Raw genomic sequence first — 22,255 nt, 5'->3', positions numbered from 1 at the left:
GTTCTTTGTAAACATTTGTGTACATGAAAATGTCAGTGAGAGACGTGTAATTTAACTTCTCCTCAGATGTTCTCAGAATCGAATGCTTTTCAAGAATATGCAGACATTACAAAGAAGCGATATCATTGACTCCTTCATCCGCTAATCTTTATCCTCCCATCTCAGCCTTTTCTCGCTACTGCTGCCCCACTCTTCCCACTGTTTTAAAGGACAGCCTATAAATAGATATTAGGCAATATCCTTAAGAGTCTGCACAGGGAAGAAGGGAGGGAGAGGAGAAGAGAGATGGAGCGACATTCTTACAAACAGCTGATTGTGTAAAGAGGGAACAGTAAGTAAGACAACACCGGGGTGGGAGAGGAGGGAGGGAGCCAGGGAGACAGAGAGAGAGCAAAAGAGCAAGAGGACAGATGATGTTAAAATAAGTTCAGGAGTGTGTGACGGAGGGAGAAATCATCTCAGACTGGGACGAGCTGAAGGGAATGGGAGAGAAAGAGAGAGGGAGAGAAGAAAAAGCCACGGTAATAAAGGAAGTGATAGCATGACACAAGGGGGGAAACATTTGTTTCAATTCCCGCCTGAGGTGTCATACGGATGTAAATGTTGTGGTCGATTACTCGGAGGCAAAACGCCCTGGGCTTTTCTTATCTGAAAGGCACATTCCGCTCAACTATTTTGATATGCCCCTTCCATTCCCTCAGAGAACAATTTCAAAAGATTGCTCACATTTCCACGCAAATAGACCCACACCTGAGTGACAGGCAGTAGTTCTTAGCAGTCAGAAGGTTGCAGGAAAAAAAAAAAAAATCCCCTCAAATGTCACTTTGACTCTTGACAGCACTTTAGAATTAGCCGCTGTGCTTGTTTTTACTGTAGATGATGGATTTGACTGACTGTGCAGCATGTGTTTGTGTAGTGATTGAAATAATGGCTTGTAATTTAAAGAGTGGCTGAGCGCACGGATGCATGAGCATCACACACACACACACACACACACACACACACACACACACACGCATATGCCGAAGCGCACACACTTTACTGTGGAATTCTCCAGAGGAGGCTCCCACGCTCCCTGAAAGCTTGTTCTGAGTAGAGGAGTTAACAAGAGCATTTAGCACCATGATAATGTTAGCAGCCAGACACAGAGCCAGAGAACCGTGTGTGTGTGTGTGTGTGTTTGTGTGTGTGTGTGTGTGTGTGTGTGTCTGTGTGTGATAGCCTGTGACATTACTGTGATAACTGCTTTGTCTTTTCCTCAGTGAAGTGAAGCTGAAACAAATCTTTGCCCCTGTTTTGCTTAATTCATTTAATTAACGTGTGTTCAGTTGTTAAAGTCGTCTGTATATGTGTGTGTGTGTGTGATCATAAGCATGCCTGTATTTCTGGAGTGTGTGTGTGTGTGTGTGTCTGTAAAAGTGCCACTGCTGACATGCCAACACGAAGCAAATGCCAGGAGATGGTTAACCACCGATGATGGCGATTATTCGGCCCAGTAATGGACGTTTGTCGCTGTCCGATTAGTGACTTAGCAGCAGTGGACATATGTGATATGAAGAGGGACTTAACTGAGGGGCCGCTAATCATCAAAAAGCCAAGGGGAAGTGTTGCTGTAATCTCAGCTTAGAGCTCTCACCGTGTGCACTAATGTGTTTGCAAGAGATGAGTTGAGGGAGGAGATGAGCAGCAGCTGGAGTTTATTATATGTTTTGGGTTTTGTTTTTTTTTTTGTTTTTTTTTTGCAAATCTAAATACATTGCAATATTGTTGCACTGGTTTTTTTGCCATTTCAAATAATTGCTGTGCTCATTTGTGAAAAATCCAAGCAGCATGTGTGTGATGGAAATAGTGCGAATGATAGTGTTTGATTTTTTTTTCCTGTCGATGGACCTGTCTCCCAAGTGCAGCCGAATCAGGGGTGTCAATTCCTCCCATCTTTTTTTTTAATTTATTTTTTTTAAATCGTCATTCCCGCTTCGAGTTTTTTCAAGCAGCTTCTTCCCTGGCCTCCGCCGGCTTGACATCCCCAGCCAACCTTTAAATGAAGTAGCCGGTGTAACCCCGCACACCCGCCGTGCCCGGTTGTATAGTAATTCAACTTCAAAGAGGGTAACCGGAGGGAGAGAGGGATTTTATAGCCGAAGAGGAGCTGCGAATGGCTTCCCCATTCATGGACGTGTACGTCTGAGGAAGTGCGAACAGGGTTGGGGAGGAGGATCGTTTGGTGTGAAGAGGAGTGATGGGAGCAAAAGAGGAGCAAAAAAAAAAAGAAAAAAGAAAAGGGTCATGAAACCTTTTTTCCCCAGCAGAGATTGAGGGCGTGTGTTTTGTGTTAATATAAGAAATCTGTTCACTTTAGCGGATCCCCGGAGTCAAATGATGGATAATAAAGAGTGTACAGAACCAAACTGATGCTTTTGAAGATGTTTGTGCAGCTTAGTCAAAGGGCAGCAATGGTGAGCTGCGAGGCTTTAGAGCTGACCCCCCCCAGGTCTGTGCACAGGGTTCTATCTAGGTAGGGGTGTGCGCAGAAGACAAGGGAAGGTGTGTGTGTCCGAAACAAAAGGCTTCAGTGTGAGACAGTGAAAGGAGGTAAAGCAAACAGGCAGGGATGAAGAAAGACCTGTAGTGTTAGTGTGTTAGTGCCCCTGTTCGGTGTGTGTGTGTGTGTGTGCGCGCACATGTGTGTGTGCATGTCTATTTATGTGGACTGTGGCTCGCAATCTTGCAGTTTGTACAGCTGGGCCTGTCTCTTACATTGGCTGCGCGCACACACACACACACACACACATACACGGTCATTATACCATGAGCACCATAAATGTTATCAGGAGTGGATATAAATGGTGATTATCAATAGGTTTTTATTGATGGCAGTGTGCAGTTTTATGTCTTTTGTTTTCTGGAGGTTTATGGCGTCTGTTTTTGCTGAGCAAGCCCACAAAAGCTCCAGATAAAGAAATGCAGATACACATTCCTGTTGACGTGTAGAAGACTTTGTGTGTGTGTGTGTTTATTTTTTATTTTTCTTTTTCTTTCTGAACACAGTATCCCACATGAACACACTACTTGAACTACTTTACTTGAAAATGTGACATTTTGGAGATTAAAAAAAAAAAAGTTCTCAGCGATACGCAAATGATGATGTTAATTTGTAAACTTGTTACAATTACATTATCTGAGAGCTCCATGAACCTCGTGGGTGAAAATCTTCCCCAAAACAATTAAAGGTAATTAAATTGTGCTGCCGCGCTGGAGAGATGATTTGATTTTGACCGTAACCTTCCCTATGATATGATCACACTGCATGTTGTGTTTCTTAGCATGACGCTCCACGCGTTCCCTCCGGTGAGCAACACTCGGTGCTGTTAGGGCTCTCCGCTGTCAGAACGTAAATAAGCAATGAATTAGAGGTGGTGGATGCTTCTAGGAACAATACCAGATGTACAGTCCAGAGGAAATCCAATAGAGTGGAGATAGTAATCAGTTTAGCGAAGACAAGCAGTGAGGGAAGAGAAGAATTTCAAGAAAGGCGGGAGATTTAGGACTGAGCAAAAAAGACACGGAGGGTGACGACAGAGTAAAAGTCAAGAGCAGCAGAAGAGTAAAATCTCGTTGAAGTAAAATAGAATGAATGGGTGGACTTGGAGACTCAAGACGCCTGTTGCTTATTTCCTGCTTGTCTCCGCTTCCTAATGCACACCCCCCCTACCCAAGTTTTTCTCGGCCCCTCCGTTCCCTATTGCTTGCTGCCTCGGTGCGACTGAGCGTTAGCAGCCTATTACCCGGGGTCATAGTCACAGTGGCTTCAAGGCTGACAAGTGCATCTGAAAGCACTCAGGCGATGCTGAGAACCACATTAAATTCTATTATGGCCGCATAGTCACTGCATCCCTATTCAGCTGAAGTACATGGAGGCGAATTTACCTTGTGAGAGACAGAGTTCACCTAATAGATGTGGCTTTATATCGCTTCTTTCTTTTCAAGGAAACAAAGCCACGGTAACAAATGCAAACAGCAGGGCCCTCGTGGTCCTAGCTATTTTCCTCCAGTCCCTCTATTGTCCGGAGGTTTTTATAAATACATATTATTGCCACTGAGCATGCTGCCTTCACTCTCAGTCTCTCTCTTTTCTTTTTTCTTTTTTTTTCCACTTCTCTTTCCCACTCGACGTCTTTCTCTGTGAAAGCCTATTGTCAAGAAATGGTCATTTCCTCCACAATGCCAGTGCAAGCGGGTTCCATTTGCAGTAATGGCCTGGTCTTTTGGAAAATGTCACCCAATGGCCCCCAATGGTAAACATACTGTAAGTCCTGAGAGTGTTTGAAGGTCTGCCAAGGAGATGGATGCTCACAAACCAACTGGAGGTGTATTGTAGGAGAGAGTTGTGTGCAATATATTGGAAAATATATAAAATAATTTTATAATCTTATTCTTCTTATTTTTATATTCATCATTATTATTATTATTATTATTATTATTATTGTTGTTGTTATGATTATTACATTTCCAGAAAGAATTGTTGAGAAAAAAATGATAAGGACTCAAAGATGTCATCTTTCCAGTGTTTTCACAGTGAAGTGGGTAAAAATGTCAAGTTAGACGAGACTCCATCAGAACCTCCACCCTTCCTGCTGCTGCTACATGTGACTCCGGTCATCAAGCTATTATATCATCTTTTGAATATTGCTCACTGTTTTCCTTTCTCTCGTTGTCTTTCTTTTTCCCTTCTCCCGTTTTTTTTTTTTTCCAGGATGTCTTCCAAGCGACCAGCCTCTCCATATGGGGGGACAGATGGAGAGGTAACCATGACAACCAGCAGACAGCGAGTGGAGGATGAGGATAGCGAGGGACTGGGCAGTGTCATCCACCTCCCCCTGGCCGCCTACTGTGGCAAGGTGTCCCCTCACTCACCCCCCAACCGCAACTTGGACAGCCCCCCCAGCATGGTAAGGAGAATTATGGGTTTGTGCTTCATGTCTCTCTCTTGTTCAGTTCTGACTCGGGTCAACAGGATGAAATCACACTAATCTACAGTTTGTGTGACGGCTTCAAGTTTCTCCTCAACCCACCAGAATATTCAGATTATTTTTTTTTCATTCAGGAAAACCCACTGAAAAAAGTTTCAATCTTGTTTAAATTAAAGAAAGAGAAAAAGCTAGGGTGAGAGACAACAACTTCAAGTCAATTCTGCCTGAACATTTAGCCTGGGTTTACCCATCTCAGCTCAATGGGGAAAAAAAAGTTCCTGTTATGCACAGGATTAAAAATCAGTCTATTTTTAACACACTACTTATATTTTAAGATTCCAAAAGACTCCAGACTCTTCTACTTTCTACTCTTCTAAAATACGATGGTTGTTTTTTCTGTGGACACATCTCAAGCAGAAACACCTTAAAGTCCATTCAGCAAAACTTTGTTAGTGTCACTTTAGCAAAATGTAGAAAATCCTCCAAAGAGACAAGTATTGGAACAACGGCCTAAAACTGAATAATGATTAAATTAACTGACCAAATTCAGTAATTAAAATGAAATGGAGATGCAAACAATGAAGAAAAAAAAAAGTAATTTCAATCAAAATTAACTTTTAGGCATTTAAAATTAAATTTGTGTCATTTTTTTAAATGAAATTCCCATCAATATTTAGACAAGTAATGTTTCTGCACAACTTAATAAATATTCACTCATACTTGAATCTGAACCACGAGTTTGTGATTAAGAGTCACCTTTTCAACCTCAAAACAAACGCACAAAAAAAGAATTGAAAGAATGTGCACATCTAAATAAGACGAATATATGAATGCTGTTTGGTGATTCAGAGTTGACATTAGAAGTGTGAGATTTCTAAAGAGGCAGAAATTTACTTTTACAGCGAGTGAAAAACATTTTGCCACGCAGCGCTGCAGGAAAAAAAAAAAACACACACAAGGGTTCAAGGCTACCGTTTAGGTGCTCACGTGTTTATGCTTTTTATGCGCGCCACCAGCCGTCGCCTTGAGCCCATTTGACGCGCGGTTGCGTGACTGAAAAATTATGAGACATCGCAGTGAGTCATTTTGTCAGGATGAAGTGTGACATTGTGTGGTGGCGCTGTATGTATTACCCTGTATGTAAGTGCATCGTGGTGTGTCTATTTGTACGGTCGTATTGCATCCGCCGCACGATTCATGCAAAAAGTTAGTGTTGACTTTGTGGTATATTAAGTTAATAAAAACTTATTTTTATTACTTGCAACACTTCCAAATCTTTTCCAGTAGTTAGTTATGAGAATATAACTGCATACTTGTTGCTGTTTTTTTTATTTCTTAGACAGATTCAACTATTTCAAGGCAACAAAATAATCAAACCTTTTATAAATAAAAGTTTAAAGAAAACCTTCCTTTGTTAAAATAAAACTCCTGTGTGTGTATTCTCACTGACTCACAGTGTGTATACCAGGACACAATGGATTGTTTTAGCTTCTCCTGGGCCCTCACCTTGATACACACCTTGGCACAGCGGTGCTATGATAGCAGCAGTCGACCTTTCCCCCCCCGTACTGATGATAAATTTCTGCTTGCTGTAAAACAATGAAGCAGTGCTTAGTCGCTGTAATGGAAAGCTAATTCTGTAATTAGCCTGCTGATTATCCTGCAGGCCCTCCTGCGGTGGACTGTCTGGCGGGTGTCGACAGTAAACCAAAGTCCTGAGACCACACAGGACAGGATATCTGTTGGTGAGGACAGGGGTTAGATTATTCATGGTTCATGTGCACAAGATGCAGCACAGACATCTCTGTCAGGAATAGCACTGACCTCATCACCAGCCTCATCAGGCTCTGATGAAGACACCCCCAAAAAATTCTTTAATGTTAATGTGGGATGAGGGATAATCTGCCCCCTTTTTTTTTTTTTTTTTGGGTGGAGTGGGAGGTGTTCACAGCACCGACCTCTTCATCACCGACTGTCAGTGAGCAGCGGATGAACACGAATAGAGAGGAGATTTAAAACACGAAGGGGTCGTTTGTGAGACTCTGGGGGCGGGGGGGGGTGGGTTGGGCGGGGGTCTCACTCTCTCAGGGTGTGAAGAGGGAAGTAAATAGCTCATCGTCGACCAGTTGACTTGGAAGTAAAGCAGTGGGGGGGAGTGTATGTGTGTATGGGGGTGGGTGGGATTACAGCTTTATCTTGTCATAGTAAATTAGCACGGCCCAGAAGAAGCTCTCGGCTGCAGACTGACCTCTTCATCTCGACAGCTTGGCTGTGGCCTGACTGATTTACCTCACAGCTGTAAACGAAGCACACCCGCGCTTTAAAGAGATGAAAAGGTGTGAGAATATTTACCTTTGGTTTTTGTTTTTTTTTGTACAGCCCCTGGTCGAGATGCCAACAGCACTCTTCACACTGGCTTGACATCAAATAGTTTAGTTACAAGAGTGTTTTATTAAATGTGACATTCTCACCTCACCAGTGAACCATGAAAGTGTGCAGATCAGTTAGGGATTTTAATTCAGAGGTCGCTTCCAGCCATTGTTGATCCGCAAAACAACTAAATGATAAATTATTATAAGAGTATTTTTGAGTGTTAAAAGGAGAACACACCGGAGGAAACATTTCCTTCTTGCTTACCCTTTTACGTTTCCTACATTTGACTTGCGCAAAAATGTGCAGAAAACAGTGTGGTTGTTGTTGTTTTTTCAGGCAGAGGCAAGCATCTTCTCTCATAAATGTGTTAATGGACACTAATTATTTCATTAACAGGAAAGATGCACGCTAACATGATAGACAACTACAAAGATGTTACATCACGCATTATTTCTTATTCATTTTCTTCCGTGAGCCCTCTCGTTCCCTCTGTTTTTTTGTAATTTGATTATGTGTGTGTGTATGTTCATGAAAATTTGACAGATTTAACACATTTATTGAGCAGTCTTGAGACACAGTGGTCACACTTAATTTCTCATGCCAGTGATGCTCTAATGAATCAACACACGGTTGCCTGACAACAGCAAGCAGGGGTTGTGGTAAAATTAATTGGCATGCATTTAAGCCAAACTGCTATTTTAAATTCAGAAATTACAGCTGTGTGTGTTTTTACATATGGAAAGGGCAACAGTAAAATGGGTGGAACAGAAATTTCAATTAGTATTAGGACATTAAAATTGAAATAAGCCGTTTATATATTTAGTTTTGAGAACCGTTCGTATTAATAGACTAAAATAATCATCTCTGTAGTGTGTGTGTGTGTGTGTGTGTGTGTGTGTGTGTGTTTGTGTGTGTGTGTGTGTGTGTGTGTGTTTCTTTTAAATTTAGGAGTTTCCATGGCAAGGCTTCACCATATTGTTAGAACAGGAGGATAATAGTAATGTGTGTGTTTGTGCGTTTGCGTGCATGTCCCAGCCTGAGGGACCCAAAAGTCAAAAACTGACAGTGTCTGTGTTTAACCATGGCATGTAAAAGGATTTGCTGCTTGTGTGTGTGTGTGTGTGTGTGAGTGCGTGCGCTTGAGTGTGTGTGTTGGCATTGCATCGGAGGTGTGTTAAGTGTACGTTGCAGAGATTGGCAGCTCTGGCATAGAGCTAAGTCTTACCCCCTGCAGGAGCGATCAGTGACATTCTCATGGTGTGTATTTTAGTTGAGCAGCTGTTTCCAGTTCTTCCTACTGCCACATTGTCCATGCCTTGATCCACAACGACGCGCCAAGCATCCAATATTGTTTTTCACATAAACACCTTGCAGAACCCGAGACATGTCAAGCTACGGTTGAGAGGGAGAGAGAGAGAAAGAGAGAGAGAGTGTTGTTTCTGTCGGGCAACAGAGGAGGAGGAAAGGAAGAAGAAATAAAATAAATAAAAAAATAAAAAAAAGAACATGAACAGCAGCGTGTGCTAGCTGTAGGAGAAAAAAAAAACATTTTGATTCCCCCCCCCCCCCACCACTCTTTTTCTGGCAGGAGGTACATGTTTTTAAACCAACCTTCCCTCACAGATGAGCTTAAGAAGACAAAAGTTGTTTAATTCGGTTCCATTGCAGAGGCAGTAAAAGGATAAAGAGAGTGAGGCGCAATTTTTACTTTGTTCCAGTCATTTTGGAAGAGAATTGACATCACTAAACTAAAGGCAGAACCGCCCACACTGCCAGCCTGCCACATCCAGTGCATATAAATACATATATGCAAACACACACACACACACACACACACAGACCTACAGGCTATGTGCACTCACAGTGTCACATATAGGTGCGTTGAAATCCCACCTGCTCACACACACACACACACACACACACACACACGTACAGAGGAGAGCATGAATGTTTTCAGTATGCAGAATTTGTTTGTTTTTTTTTTTTTTTACTTGTGAATAAATACATTTTGATGAGAAAAGTTTTGCAACCCGGGAACCCGTCGCCACACGGCAGGAATGAGTGACTCCGGTTCACACTCTGGAATCCGTCTTCCGTCCTCTTTTTTGATTCTTTTGTCTTGGGCTGTTGCAAATTGTCAGGGTGAAAAAATGTCAGCAGGGCACATGGATTATATACCGGGAGGTTGATAGAGGGGGGAAAATCCATTTAAGTTGCCTTCGGGATGAGGCTGTCTGTCTGACTTTAGACATAAATAATGTCATGGGCCCTAATTTACCAGGTCTTTGAAGAAGCCACAGCTTCCCCGCTAATTCCTTTTGATTAGAAAATGACCTTCATTGTTGGACGCAGCGAGATGTCATCTCCCTGGCAGATTTTCAACAGGGTTAAGAGATCTAACAAACCCCGCACCCTCCCGACACCATCTCCCCCTCGCTCTCTCTCCATCTCTTCTCCTGTATTCTTGTCCTGTTTGTTTTGTTTGCGCGACATCTTTCTCAAAAAAGAGAGTACGGCTGTTTTAAGTAGGCGCTGGATTAGATAAATGGGATGTGACAGGTGTGACCGCTGCCTTCAAGATGCCTGCCTTCCTCCTCTCTCTTTCTCCTCGTATCTCGCTGTCAACTCCGTCTCTCATTTCCTCTAATTACATCGCCTCTCACTGTTTCTCTCTTTCGCCTTTCGCTCTTTCCGTCTTTCTTCGATTTCTTCCCACTTGCGCTCTGTCTCTCCCCCCTTGTCTCGCTACCTTTTTTTGCGTGCCATGCCGCCCGCTGATGCAACTCGTTATCACAAAAGCCGCTCATTTGAAGTCTGCATTTGCCTAATCTGGAGAACAGGAGAGGGTGAAGGAAGAAATGAAGCAACAAAAAAAGAGACAGGAATAGGTTGATTCCACTACTTTCTTGAGGTGGTAAGAGCAGAAGCATGAAGTCTTTAAGCGAGGGAAGATCACAAAACACACTCTCACAGCCCTCAGCCAGTGTGTCAGGAGTTTCAACACAAGATAGAAATCACAAATTTACATTATACGCAGCTGTTATAGTCAGTGTTCTTGCACCTGCAACATGGGAGAGAATTAGTGAACTATTGACCATACAAATTTATTCAGAGTGTGGAAACAAATGGTCCTAAGAGAGAGAAAGAGAGAGAGAGAGAGAGTCAGTGAAGTGCACAAAATGACAAGTGATAATGGTCTGCTGTACCTCTGCTAGTGTTTGGTCACTAACAATGAAAGCATTGTCAATAGTGAAAGCCCGCGTCTGTGTTTATTCTCAATAGAAGACAGTGGAATCATTTGCGACTTTGTCTTTAGTTTCTGTCCTCTGCGCAATGGAAGCTTTTAAGCAAAAAACAAAAAAAACAACAAAAAAAAACACTGCCTGTAGGACAGAATGGCTCATCTGGGCTCTGGCTAGTGTCTGTGTGGACTGTGATCTCAGTTTTTAAGTTCTTCCTCCGCCAGAAGCCTGCGAGTTAATGATTAGAAAACACTCTTGGACTTAAAGCATCGTAATGCCATTAATGCAGCTGGAATATCTCTATCTGTTTTCGTGTCTCCCACACAAACCCGCACACACACAGAGACAAAACACAGGTCATGTATATGTGTGCCACCGTCCCAGGTGGCGTGCTCCATATTGTAGAAGGATTAGCCAAAGATTAACCCTGTGGACCATTGACCCTACTGTGGAAAAAACACTGAGCTCAGAGAGTTGTCAGGCTGATTGTCTGACTTGTTACTGTAATTAAAGAAAGAAACGACACACACCTAAACACACCAGTGCATGCTTCTGGGAGTATACTGGATGTACCTGTGTGCCAGGTGTTACATTTAGAGCGTGACTACAGCGTTCACTCACCTACACACGCATGTGTGACAGACATTTTGCGTTTGCTCTTGACACATCTTCACGTCGTCACCTTTAATTGGGTTTACCCAGCATTAAGTCTGTCATGAAGGTTCGTCAGGCAAACACAGGTTGTGTTGGGTTAAAGATTAAGATTACTTCAGGTTACTTACCTTCTGTAAGAGGGCAGTTATTCATTTAACCTTCTCAAATTTATATATTTTTTAAGTTAAGCTGAAGATCTCTTCCAGACAGTTTTAAGAAATGAAAAAAAGTTGTGATAGTTTGTGAATAACTAAAATTTACAAAAAAGCTTTTAACGGTATAAATGATGTCTGGTTGCTCGGTGTAAAAATTGCAGCACGATAAGAAGCTTCCCCCATCAGTCAATCAATTTGAAAACATTTGGCAAAAACACTTTGCCAACTTCAGTTGACCTAAAATGTCGAAATTGTCCTTGAAAAAATAGTTTTTTTTTAAATTTACAAATTCAAAAATCAGTTGTGAGAATTTTTTTTTTCCTTCCTTCTGAAGGGTGTTAAAGTTAATGTGTTAAACTTTAGAAACAAGACGATCGGATAATTATTCTTCTTGACAGTTTGGCAAGAAGAACAGAGCTTTGCTGTGAGCTGTATATATTATATTTTGTAGCTGTCATGCTGATTGTTGTTTTGTCAGTCCTTTCATGAATTTATGGAAATGATTTGACACCATTCCAAAGCTTTGTTTTCTGAAAAGGCATGCATTTTTTTTTGTGATTTTTCTTGTTTGATGGAGTTGCATCCTCAGCATTAATTGTCACACATCTTTGGACAAAAGTAGCAAAGCGCAGAAACTTGGGATTGAGATTTGGGTACGGTGGCATTGGACATCCCTCAAAGCCAAGCTGTTTAAGGCTTTGTAATGAAGAGTTAGTGCAACTGAGAGTGATCGGAGTCTTTTGCTGTTTCATCTGCTCATTCTGTCAAGTACCTCCAAGTCAGTCAAATGCAGATTCCAGAGGATGTGAGGGGAGAGAAGGGAGAAGAAGGAGAAGTATGCAGTTGGCCAGGGATGACAGTTGGTTGCATTGAGCTATGAGAAGGGGAGATGGAGAGAATAAAGCGAGCAAGAGAAAACTGACGATGGAGATAATGAGTGGGTCTACGCCAGTGCCTCCTCTCACACCTCCTTAGATTTTTTTCCCGCAGTTTTTTTATTTATTTATTTCTTAAATGTCAGCTTTCAAACTTAAATAACTTTACTTCTTTTTTCCACCAGGAGCAGGATGGCATCAAGGGGAGCTCTCTGAGTCCTTACCCCCAGCACAATGCTACCTCACCAGGCAAAGAAGAAGGCGGAGGCGTCGGGCGACCCTGCAGTGACGGGGGATCGGTCACGGGTACCTTAGGGACTCCCGAGAGACGCAAGGGCAGCCTGGCAGACGTTGTGGACACACTGAAACAACGGAAGATGGAGGAGCTGATCAAGAACGAGCCAGAAGGTCAGTGATGAAAGGCGACGCTTGTGTGGCCAGATGTATGATCCTCAACTCCCCTCCATCTCTCTGGCTCCACGCCGCTCTTTTATCACACTCGGATATCCTTCTCTCTTCCTCTTTCTTCCCGTGTTGTTTTCTCTACAGCTCTCTGTTATGAACCCATACACATTCAGATGAGAGGCCAGCTTTTGTCCTTCCTGCATCAGCCGCTGTGGCCTATTGTCCCCCCACGCTTTGCATATTTATGACAACCTGACAAATAAGATGTGTGCTCACATGTGTGTGGCGTGTGTGGAGATGATTCCAGGCTTTATATCAAAGGGGTGACACTCTCTCACACCTTAAATAAGCATTCCACACACTCCTGAAGAGGCTGAACCAGATTTTTGCCAAAGGCTAGATAGCTTAGCTCAGTCAGTCTCTGCCTTTCCTTCTCAAGTTTAGCCTTAGGCTAATTGTTTGAGAAATAAATTCAGCCCCTGGCCAACTCTAATTTCAATTTGGTAGATAAACGGGAGCTTCAATAACTATGAAATGTTGTAATACAGTTGATGCAATAAGGAGATTACCAACAGGTGCCCATCTGGTTGGATAATATAGTTATATATATATATTTTATTCTCAGGTAACATGGTGCTGCAACCTTTTAACTTCCGAGTTCAGCCTTGTACTAGAATGGCGTTAGTGCCATACCAATGCTATTATATGTAGCTTTCTTAAATAATACTTTCTGTAAAAATATCAAAGTAATATCATGTTATAATTATCATCAAATATCAAAGTCATGATAATCAGTATTGATCAGTGTTGATTTCACGTGATTCCGGCTGCGATCTTCCTGTCCTTACATTAAGTTTCATCACAGCGTTGATGAAGAAACCACTGAAAGAGCAGAAATACAAGAAGAACAAATAATTGTCCACGTTTCTCTCTTGTAGACTCAAAAGGTTTTTGTTAGAAATCAAACCTCAGAATTGATTTTGACAACTGACTTTAAACACAGTGGAGATTTTAACCTCTGGTCCACGTCCAAAGTTTGAACCCCTTTATTTACTCATAAACTAGAGCTAGGAGTACACATTAACTTTAATCTGCGTATTAGTACACTCAAATCCATTTGGATCCACTTATATATTAGTCATATTGAGACTGATCCAAGTCCCTAGGCGGTGAGCAGAACCCAACTGACCTGGGTACATTTAATTGGGACCATGTCTACCTCTGAGTCCCTGGTCAGGTCTTGTTTCCTAGAACCAAGTCGACCTACGAGCACCTCTAAAGCAGATTCATGCAATAACAACCGTTAGATCTCCTTATACTCATTCATACTCTCCCTTTATCTTCTAAATCTCCACTGCTGTGCGCTACGGCTTCTATTCACACATCGCTGTTTGCAGTGTGCAGCCTTGTGCCCAAAAGGTGAGAGAGTGCAGCAGTGCACTGTGAATTTGTCTTTTAAGGCTGGGGCGTTTGTGTGCGTGTGTGTATATGTGTGTGTGTGTGCTCGTATGCCGACAGCACATCAACAGGCTTTCAGTTCAAGCTGCGATGTGCTAAACTTATTTTCCAGGCTTTTTCCTGTAAGGTTTTCAAAGCGGTGGAGACTGCTGGTCAGCTCTCAGCGCCTGGTTGTTTTTATTCCAGTCAATAGAGAGGTCTGTTGTGGCACATTTGACAAAAAAGGGAGAAAAACTGGGTTGTTGGTTGATCCGAGTTGTAATTGAGGTGTGTTCTGTGTTGTTTGCTGCTTCGCTAGACCTCATGATCTGGCTGCACAGGAAAAAAAAACACAAAACAACAACAATAATGGATCTTTATGAGTCAGCCAGTGCAGAGAGAAGGAAGAGAGAGGCAGAAGGAAAGACGGGAGAGCGACGGAGGAGAGAAAGAGCAGTGTCTTCACAGACCCCATTAGCAGAGTGCCACAGTGGTGCGTCCAAACCAACCCGGAGCATTATCTGCCCTACGTTCAAATGAAACACGCTAACAAAAGGCCCCAGCGCCTCCAGACCCATCGCACACACACACACACACACACACACACACACACGTACATACACACACAAAAACCCAGGCCAAGTAAAAGAGAACGGAAGAAATAAAAGAGTACAGGAAGAAAAGGGATGCTGAGAAAAGATGGAGGGAGGCAGAAGCAAGGGAGTGGGGGTGGGAATGGGGGGGTGGGAATGGGGGGGGGGCAAGGGGTGGTATTGAACTCGAGATAGAAATCCTTTTTCTGTGCCCAGCTAGCTATTGTTTGGCTGTGTGGCTCACAAAGGCCATTAGCAGCAAACAGCAGGTTGGGATGAAAATTTAATGAAGGCTTTAATCATTATGAAAGGCCCAGAATATTACTGCTCTCTCTGTCTCCCTCTCTCTAACACACATGCTCGCACACTGCTTCCAGCTGGATCAATGACACACACACACACACACACACACACACACACACACACACACACACACACACACATGCGCACACACTCACACACACATAGGATGTAGGAACATTAACACCAGGAGTGATGTGAACAAGGGGCCAAAGACACAAAATGGGTCAGAAAACGATAAACATCTTGAAACGGAATGAGAGGCTTGACTTAACAAAGGCAAGCCCTGAGCTAGACATCACACACACACAGGCAACACACACACACACACACACACACACGGGTACACGCACACACATGCACATACCAATGGCTTAAGTTTTAAAGATATAGTTTTATGTCTGTGGCTAGTGTTGTTCTACTTTGGCTAGATGAATGGACTGGTAGATACTAGGTCAGTGTGTGTGTGATATGTGTGTGTGTGTGTGTGTGTGTGTGTGTGTGTGTGTGTGTGTGTGTGTGTGTGTGTGTGTGTGTGTGTGTGTGTGTGTGTGTGTGTGTGTGATATGTGTGTATGCATGCGTGCATGCATGCTGTTTCAGCCGTTGGGAGAACGTACACTTGTGTATTTGTATTTGCATATGTATTGTGACAGAAAATGTGTGTACAAGTGTGTTTTACGGGAGGAATCGGATTTGGCTGCACACGTGCAACGGGTGTGTGTGTGTGTACGTGTGTGTTGGCCTCTAATAAATGACTAGCCATGTTGTCCCCCATGGCCTGGCCCAACCATGCTCCACCGCGCTCCGACTCTCTCCATTCATCTCCTGTCTTACACCAGCGGCCACCTGCTACCCTGGAGATACACACTCACCACCACACACACACAGACACACACACACACACACAACACTACACAGGCGCACAAACAAACCACCAACCACCACCTTTAATAAAGTCTTCAGGAGTGACAGGGAGGAAGAATGAAGATAAGAATGCCATGACACTGCGTTGTGTGTAAGCATGTGTGTGTGTGTGTGTGTGTGTTTGTGTGTGTGTGTGTGTGTGTGTGTGTGTCTGGACTCCAAGTGGCTGGGTGAGCGGTTCGTGCTCGAGTGTGTGTATGTGTCATTACGTGGAATGATGAGAGCAGAGTCCAGAGCATCGTGGGAGGCATGAGGTCGAGAGGACAGCCGGTAGTGAACCCAAGAGAGAAGGCAACACAAGTGCACACACACACGCACACACACACACACACCCACACTGATCCACCTGAACACCCACACACACACACACACACACCTGGGCAGCCCCCTGGTCTTCCCATTTAACCCGTGACCTCTGCACAACATATGAAGGCATTGTGATCATCTTTTACCCCAGCAGTGTGAAGACAGACATGGTCCTGAAACCCTTCCATAAAATAGAGATGATAGAGTCAAAATGAGCTCAAACTGACACAACCTTCAGTAGATACACAAGAAGAATGGCTGAGAGTTTCACAGTCATGCCAAGCCCATTCATTTGTCAGATTACATCTCACCAGAAGCAGAGTCGCCCCGCTTGTCATCAATATTCTGACTGGTAACAAAGTCGTAACTGTTGCAGTGATGACACACAGATAACCTTAGTTTGATGTCTGCCATTGTCCTTTTTTATGCTTGAAATTTTTTTTATCCTTTGTTTCTACACTGACTATGAGTGTAATAAACATTGAAGAGCATGACTTTTGCAGATATACTGGAATAAAGGGTTCCTCCACCTTCCCAAACCTTTAACTTTAATCCCTGGAGTGGGGGGAAGGGGGTTGAAAGATATAGATAGGTAGTTTTTTATAACTAAGAAGAAAAATAAAGGGGATTAAAATGAGGTGACAGATCACTAAATGGGGCACAGATGTTCCTCTCGGCCCCTGGAGTGGTGCCTCCACTGGCCTGGACTTTCACCAGACACTCAGCCTCTCCTCTCTCCTCCTCTCTCCTCTCTCCTCTCTCCTCCTCTCTCCTCTCTCCTCCTCTCTCCTCTCTCCTCTCCATAGCTGGATCAGTGTGTTGACCCTCTGCTTTAACCACCCATCACCGGAGCTCCACAGCCTGTGGTACTTTCTGTAGTTTCTCTTCTGCCGTGACCTCTGCTGTGAATAGACAGAAACACAGCAGAAACCTTCAGATGTTGCATTTGGCCTACATGATGTGAGCTGTTGAGGGGCAGTGTGCAGTTCACAATGGGTTCATGAACAAAAGAAAGCGCCTTGAAAGAACCCTTTTTTAAAGTTACTTTTAATTTCAATGTTGCGCATGATTTTTTTTTTTCTCTGCGTGTGTCCAAACTGGAAAGAATCCACTGAAGTGAATCATCACCAGACACGTTCACCCTCGTCTACGTTTCATGCTGTCAAAAAGTGCTCACGCAGCACATACTGTATGTTTTTTTTGTTTTGTTTTTTTCATTTATAAACAACAAAATGCTGATTGTTATATTTTTAATTTTTTTTTCCAATTTTTTTTTTTTTTTAAGTATGCTGTAACTTTTTAAGGACAGCCACTAATTCGATTAGTTTTTCTGGACCCAACGGGTCTTCTTTTTTAATTTTTTTTTTATTATTGACAGTAGCTGAAATAATTAATAGTCTGATAATAAATCCATCCTGCTTTAAAATAAATAATCAAAGCAACAAAGAAAGTACCCAACATCTACAAGACTGATCTAATTCTATAAAACAACTGATACTGAGTCTAACAGATATATCCTTTGTTAATGTTACACATGCTTCTTCTTTTTTTTTGCAACTTATGAACTTTCCGTTTAATGTCCTTTTGCTCTTGTTCTGGGGGTTTTCCAGTAGCAATGGTGTGGGTTTCCTTCCACTTAACTGTCTTGGTTTCGTAGATTGTGCTTTTCCAGTATATTTGAAGTTTCACTGGTAAAAGCCCTTGTAATAGGATTGAACAAAATTGAATTGATTGTGAGCCTCTGGTGGTCACTCATCTCTCCCGGTAGTGGCGCCATCTTGGTCAGCAAACAGCGATATTGTTTCTTTACGGAGTCAGAGTGCAGCTGTGGGGTCAACCTCTATACCTCACCACCTTAATCTAAACGCCTGTATGCCAATCTTGTGAATAAACACACACACTCACACATACACAGGCAGTGAGCAGGTTTACAGCCCTGCTGGCAACCCTGAGGTCAACTAGAATGGTGTTTTTATGGCTGAGCGTGCTCGCTGCTCCAAGGCACTGCTTTCCATACTGAAAATGCCAACTCAATGACAGATGTCACCTAACACACACACACACACACACACACACACACACACACACACACACACACACACACACACACACACACACACACACACACACAAGACATACACAGATGTGTGCTCACACATGCACACACAGCACTTCATCTATTTTCAAGGCAAGGAGGGAATCCAGCTTTTAGAGAGCACTGAGGCATTTTATAGGACAGCACTTAGGCAAGGCCATTGTGCTACACGAGCACACACACACACACACACAGTGGCCGCTGCGCCCTCTCCCCTCCGTACACTCCAGCGGGTGACAATGGGAAGGGCGGATACGTTCTGCCAAGAAGAAGGAGCGAGAGGGGAGGGATCGAGGCAGGCTTCCGTTCATCTGTCCATCAGCCCAGCCCATCCTTCTCCTTACCTAATCCTTCCACTGCTTTGCTATCTGTGTGTGTGTGTGTGTGTTTGTTTGGGGGTGGGGTTAAGTCAAATGCACATGCACACACACCATAAACATCAACATGGACATATACGACCCTTGAATGTCATCAGATGGACATGTGACCGCATCCCTTCGGGGGGGTTTCTGGACTCACGCAGCAGCAGGTTCACAGCCCTAGCGTGGGAGCTGGCGGACGTCTTTGTGATTTCCATCCTTGGAAGGTAATTAGTAGTCGTATAAATTAACGTGAAGTGCAGCAGGACTCTCACAGCCATTGTTTGTCAAGATCATTCTTCTCACGCTGGGAAAGGGAAGTCAAATTAAATGAAACGGGTAGAGAGTTGAAAGGGAGATTTTCTTCTTCTTCTTCTTTTTTTATATTCTCTAAAGAGAGTGTTCAGATGGGTAAGAAAGAAAACAAGTTTTTTTCCCCCCCTGTATTTGTCAAGTAGAAGCCCCTAAATTCACAGTCAGCATTTTCTAAAGAGAAGTCAACATCATGCTTATGTGACTAAATCTGCCTTGAACCTGAAAAGATTTTGAACTTGTGTGAGTGTTTTTAATGCTGCACCTCCTCCTTTATGTAAAAAAAAATAAATAAAAAAAATCCTTCAGCATTCAGACAGTATCAGTACAGAAATATCACAACACCGAGAAAGAAACAATGTCCTCCTGTACCAGTTACACTCTGAAAAGAGACTGAGAGCTCATACTTCGTGTTTATCCAAGAAAACAGTTTCATTTCTGATTCTTTACAGTTATCTGAGTGTCATTGTGTCGGTTAACTTTGCCGTGCTTGAAGTCGACAAGTGGAATATCAACATTTTTTCCTTTGTGCCACATGAGAAACAGACAGTGTCATGGGGCAAACCTGAGGCCTATTGTGGGGCCGACCATTGTTGGCTTGATGAAAGCGCATTCAAGTCACTTTTCTTATTGAATTGTTTTTCGCTGCTTTTCAACGTGGCGTTCTCTTCTCTCCGGTCTCGCACGAGACAATCAGTGGGGATGAAACTCCTTTCTGCCATTCTTCCCAGTTCAGATGAGCGATATGAGGACATGAATGGTGTGTGTGTTCGTGTGTGTGTGTGTGTGCGTGTGTGAGTGTGTGTTTGCAGTGCCTCAGCTTTTGTTCAATACAGGAGCATAAAGGGGTTTATAAAGAGGAGAGAGGGTCCTGTGGTTCTCCTGATGGTGTGTGTGTGTTTGTGTGTGTCCGTGTGTGCTCTTGGCCTCCCGGCGAGGCATTAAGTAAGGACAAAGGCTTCAAGTTCATGAATCAGCCGGGGCTTCCATAGCGAAGCTATTGTGACCTCCCCCAGTTTGACCGTCCTGCAGCATATTGTGTGTGTGTGTGTGTGTGTGTGTGTTTGTGTTCTAGTGTTGACGTTGGTAGAGGAGATATTTATTAGTGTGTTTCTTCACATTATAAATGCATCTGTACGTTTCCTGTGTGGCACACACATCATATGAATAGGTTTGTGTGTGTGTGTGTGTGTGTGTGTGTGACGGTGTGTGTTTGTGTGAGTCAAGATCATCCCACATAAAGGCCTGCTGTTACTGACTCCCAAATATTAGACAGGCCCAAGTGTTTTGGCATCTGCCCATTGACTTCTATTCAGCACCATGTCCCATGACCAAATCGGTGGAATCCATGATTTATCCGTTCAGCTTTCTCATAAACTCGTCTCATTTGCACGGCCCTGTTGTTTTTTCCTTCCCTTTTTGTAATTTTCCTCTCTTTTCTGCCATTCCCATGGAGAGACCGAGGAATGTTTTTTATGCTGTATAATAGCTGCAAGATGAATTAGTTTGCGAGTTGTGTGGCGACTTTCATTTGTCCCACTATTATGTTATCAAAAGATATAAAATACAGCTAAAAATGTTAACAGTTGTCACCGAGTCGCTTCAACGACACTGAGAAACAGGATGGAATAGGAATTACTCCTCGGCGATCGCCCAGTTTTTAAAAGACCAGACGATAACATATGGAAAACACTTTTACTTTTGCAAGTTTGCAGATAACTTCATTGATCTTCCATTAAATTCTTTACTGACAAGCCAGTAGTTACTCTGTGAGTAGGTGGATGTTGCGTTTTGGAATACTTGATTCTACATCTTGACTTCTTGCCACGGCAGGATCGAAAAAGCAGTTCAGTTTGCTCCAAGCTTTCCAAACTCTTCTATTAACATGTAAATGTTGTAGCGCATGGAGGCATGTCTGAGGCAGCTTTAAATAAGGGATGCGACTGCCGTTGCTTGTAAGTAATGAGTTCATGACATTTAATTCATGCTGGAGTTTGAACTTTTTTTAAATTTCTATCTATGATTTGTCAATTAGAAGTATTGGTAAGGCTCAAAATCAACATTAACTGGTAGCATCTATATACAGTATATGGAATAATCACTTAACATTTTAACTATTATTTCTTTTACAGAACATAAATGTTTTATCTCCTTTAGAATAAAGCAATATTTTCATCTCCCCCTCTGCCCGACAATTCAAAGGCTCTCCAGAATGGTTTGTTAAAGATCAAAGTTTGGTACCAACAGAGGAAAATAGAGCTTTAAACGGATGATTGTTCAAATAGGAAAACAGAAGCGAATGTGACACATAAAGACACAAAGCTGTGACACACACGGTCATATTCAAGTAAATGTCCCATCACTGATAGTATGAATATTATCCGTTGTAAAGCACACTTGTATCTGCAGTACTTATCTGTGCTCCATGTGTCCATTTGCCTGTGTGTTATGTGACCTTTATGAACCAATCCTACACTGTAGCTGCACATCTTCCTCTGAATGGTAGCGTGTTGGCAGTGTGCAGACCATAGTTTACTTAAAGTAAACCGTATGTTAAAGTGTATGAGTTGTTATTTGGATTTTGCTAGAGATCTGGTGTATAAGTGTACTTACAGTATATACTATACGTATATGCACAGCCAAGTCTGTAATGTGCCCTAAATGCCACATTGCATGTTAATATTTAATGTTAATGTGTGATGACTGCATCCCACTCTCCCTGTATAATCCATATAGGCTCATGTAGAAAAGTGGCACAATCTGCTTATTTCAAATTTACATCCCGTGTCAGCTGCATCCAGCCTGGTCTTTAAGGTCTGACATGGATGTAAAGGGGCTTTAACCACCCACATGGGTTCAGTGGGTGTCACCCCAACGGAAAACAAACGGTTGACCAAAGTTAGCCCTATCTGCACTGCTTCCTGAATCCCGTTAACACCATGAGGGTGTTGGGATTCCCATTCTAGTTGGGATGACAGTAGAGGTGTTCATAGCAAAATTCATAGAAAATCAACTGAAAATGTGATTGGACAACGATGGACAGAGCCGTCCATCAATGCTTTTGCAAGCAATTCATACTTCCACCGGTCAACCAGCCCTTCCACCAGTCAACCAGCCCCTCCACCAGTCAACCACCAGTCAACCAGCCCTTCCACCAGTCAACCACCAATCAACCAGCCCTTCCACCAGTCAACCAGCCCTTCCACCAGTCAACCAGCCCTTCCACCAGTCAACCAGCACCTCCACCAGTCAA

At 42.9% G+C, this 22,255-nt stretch overlaps 1 protein-coding gene across 10 annotated transcripts in view; it reads left to right on the top strand.

Annotated features, from left to right (window-relative positions):
• sox5 (SRY-box transcription factor 5) overlaps positions 1-22,255 on the top strand; it is a 208,746-nt gene that overhangs the window by 133,542 nt on the left and 52,949 nt on the right. For all 10 annotated transcript variants that reach the window (XM_068307074.1, XM_068307073.1, XM_068307071.1 and 7 more), the window contains 2 exons: positions 4,754-4,949; positions 12,455-12,677. In XM_068307074.1, coding sequence (XP_068163175.1) covers positions 4,755-4,949; positions 12,455-12,677 — 418 coding nt within the window. In that variant the 5' untranslated portion in view covers position 4,754. The remainder of the gene's footprint in view (positions 1-4,753; positions 4,950-12,454; positions 12,678-22,255) is intronic.

The sequence above is a fragment of the Antennarius striatus genome, chromosome 22, assembly GCF_040054535.1.
Source record: "Antennarius striatus isolate MH-2024 chromosome 22, ASM4005453v1, whole genome shotgun sequence".
Classification (NCBI taxonomy): domain Eukaryota; kingdom Metazoa; phylum Chordata; class Actinopteri; order Lophiiformes; family Antennariidae; genus Antennarius; species Antennarius striatus.
Note: the sequence above shows the minus strand (reverse complement) of the source record. Positions and strands in the feature narration are given on the sequence as shown.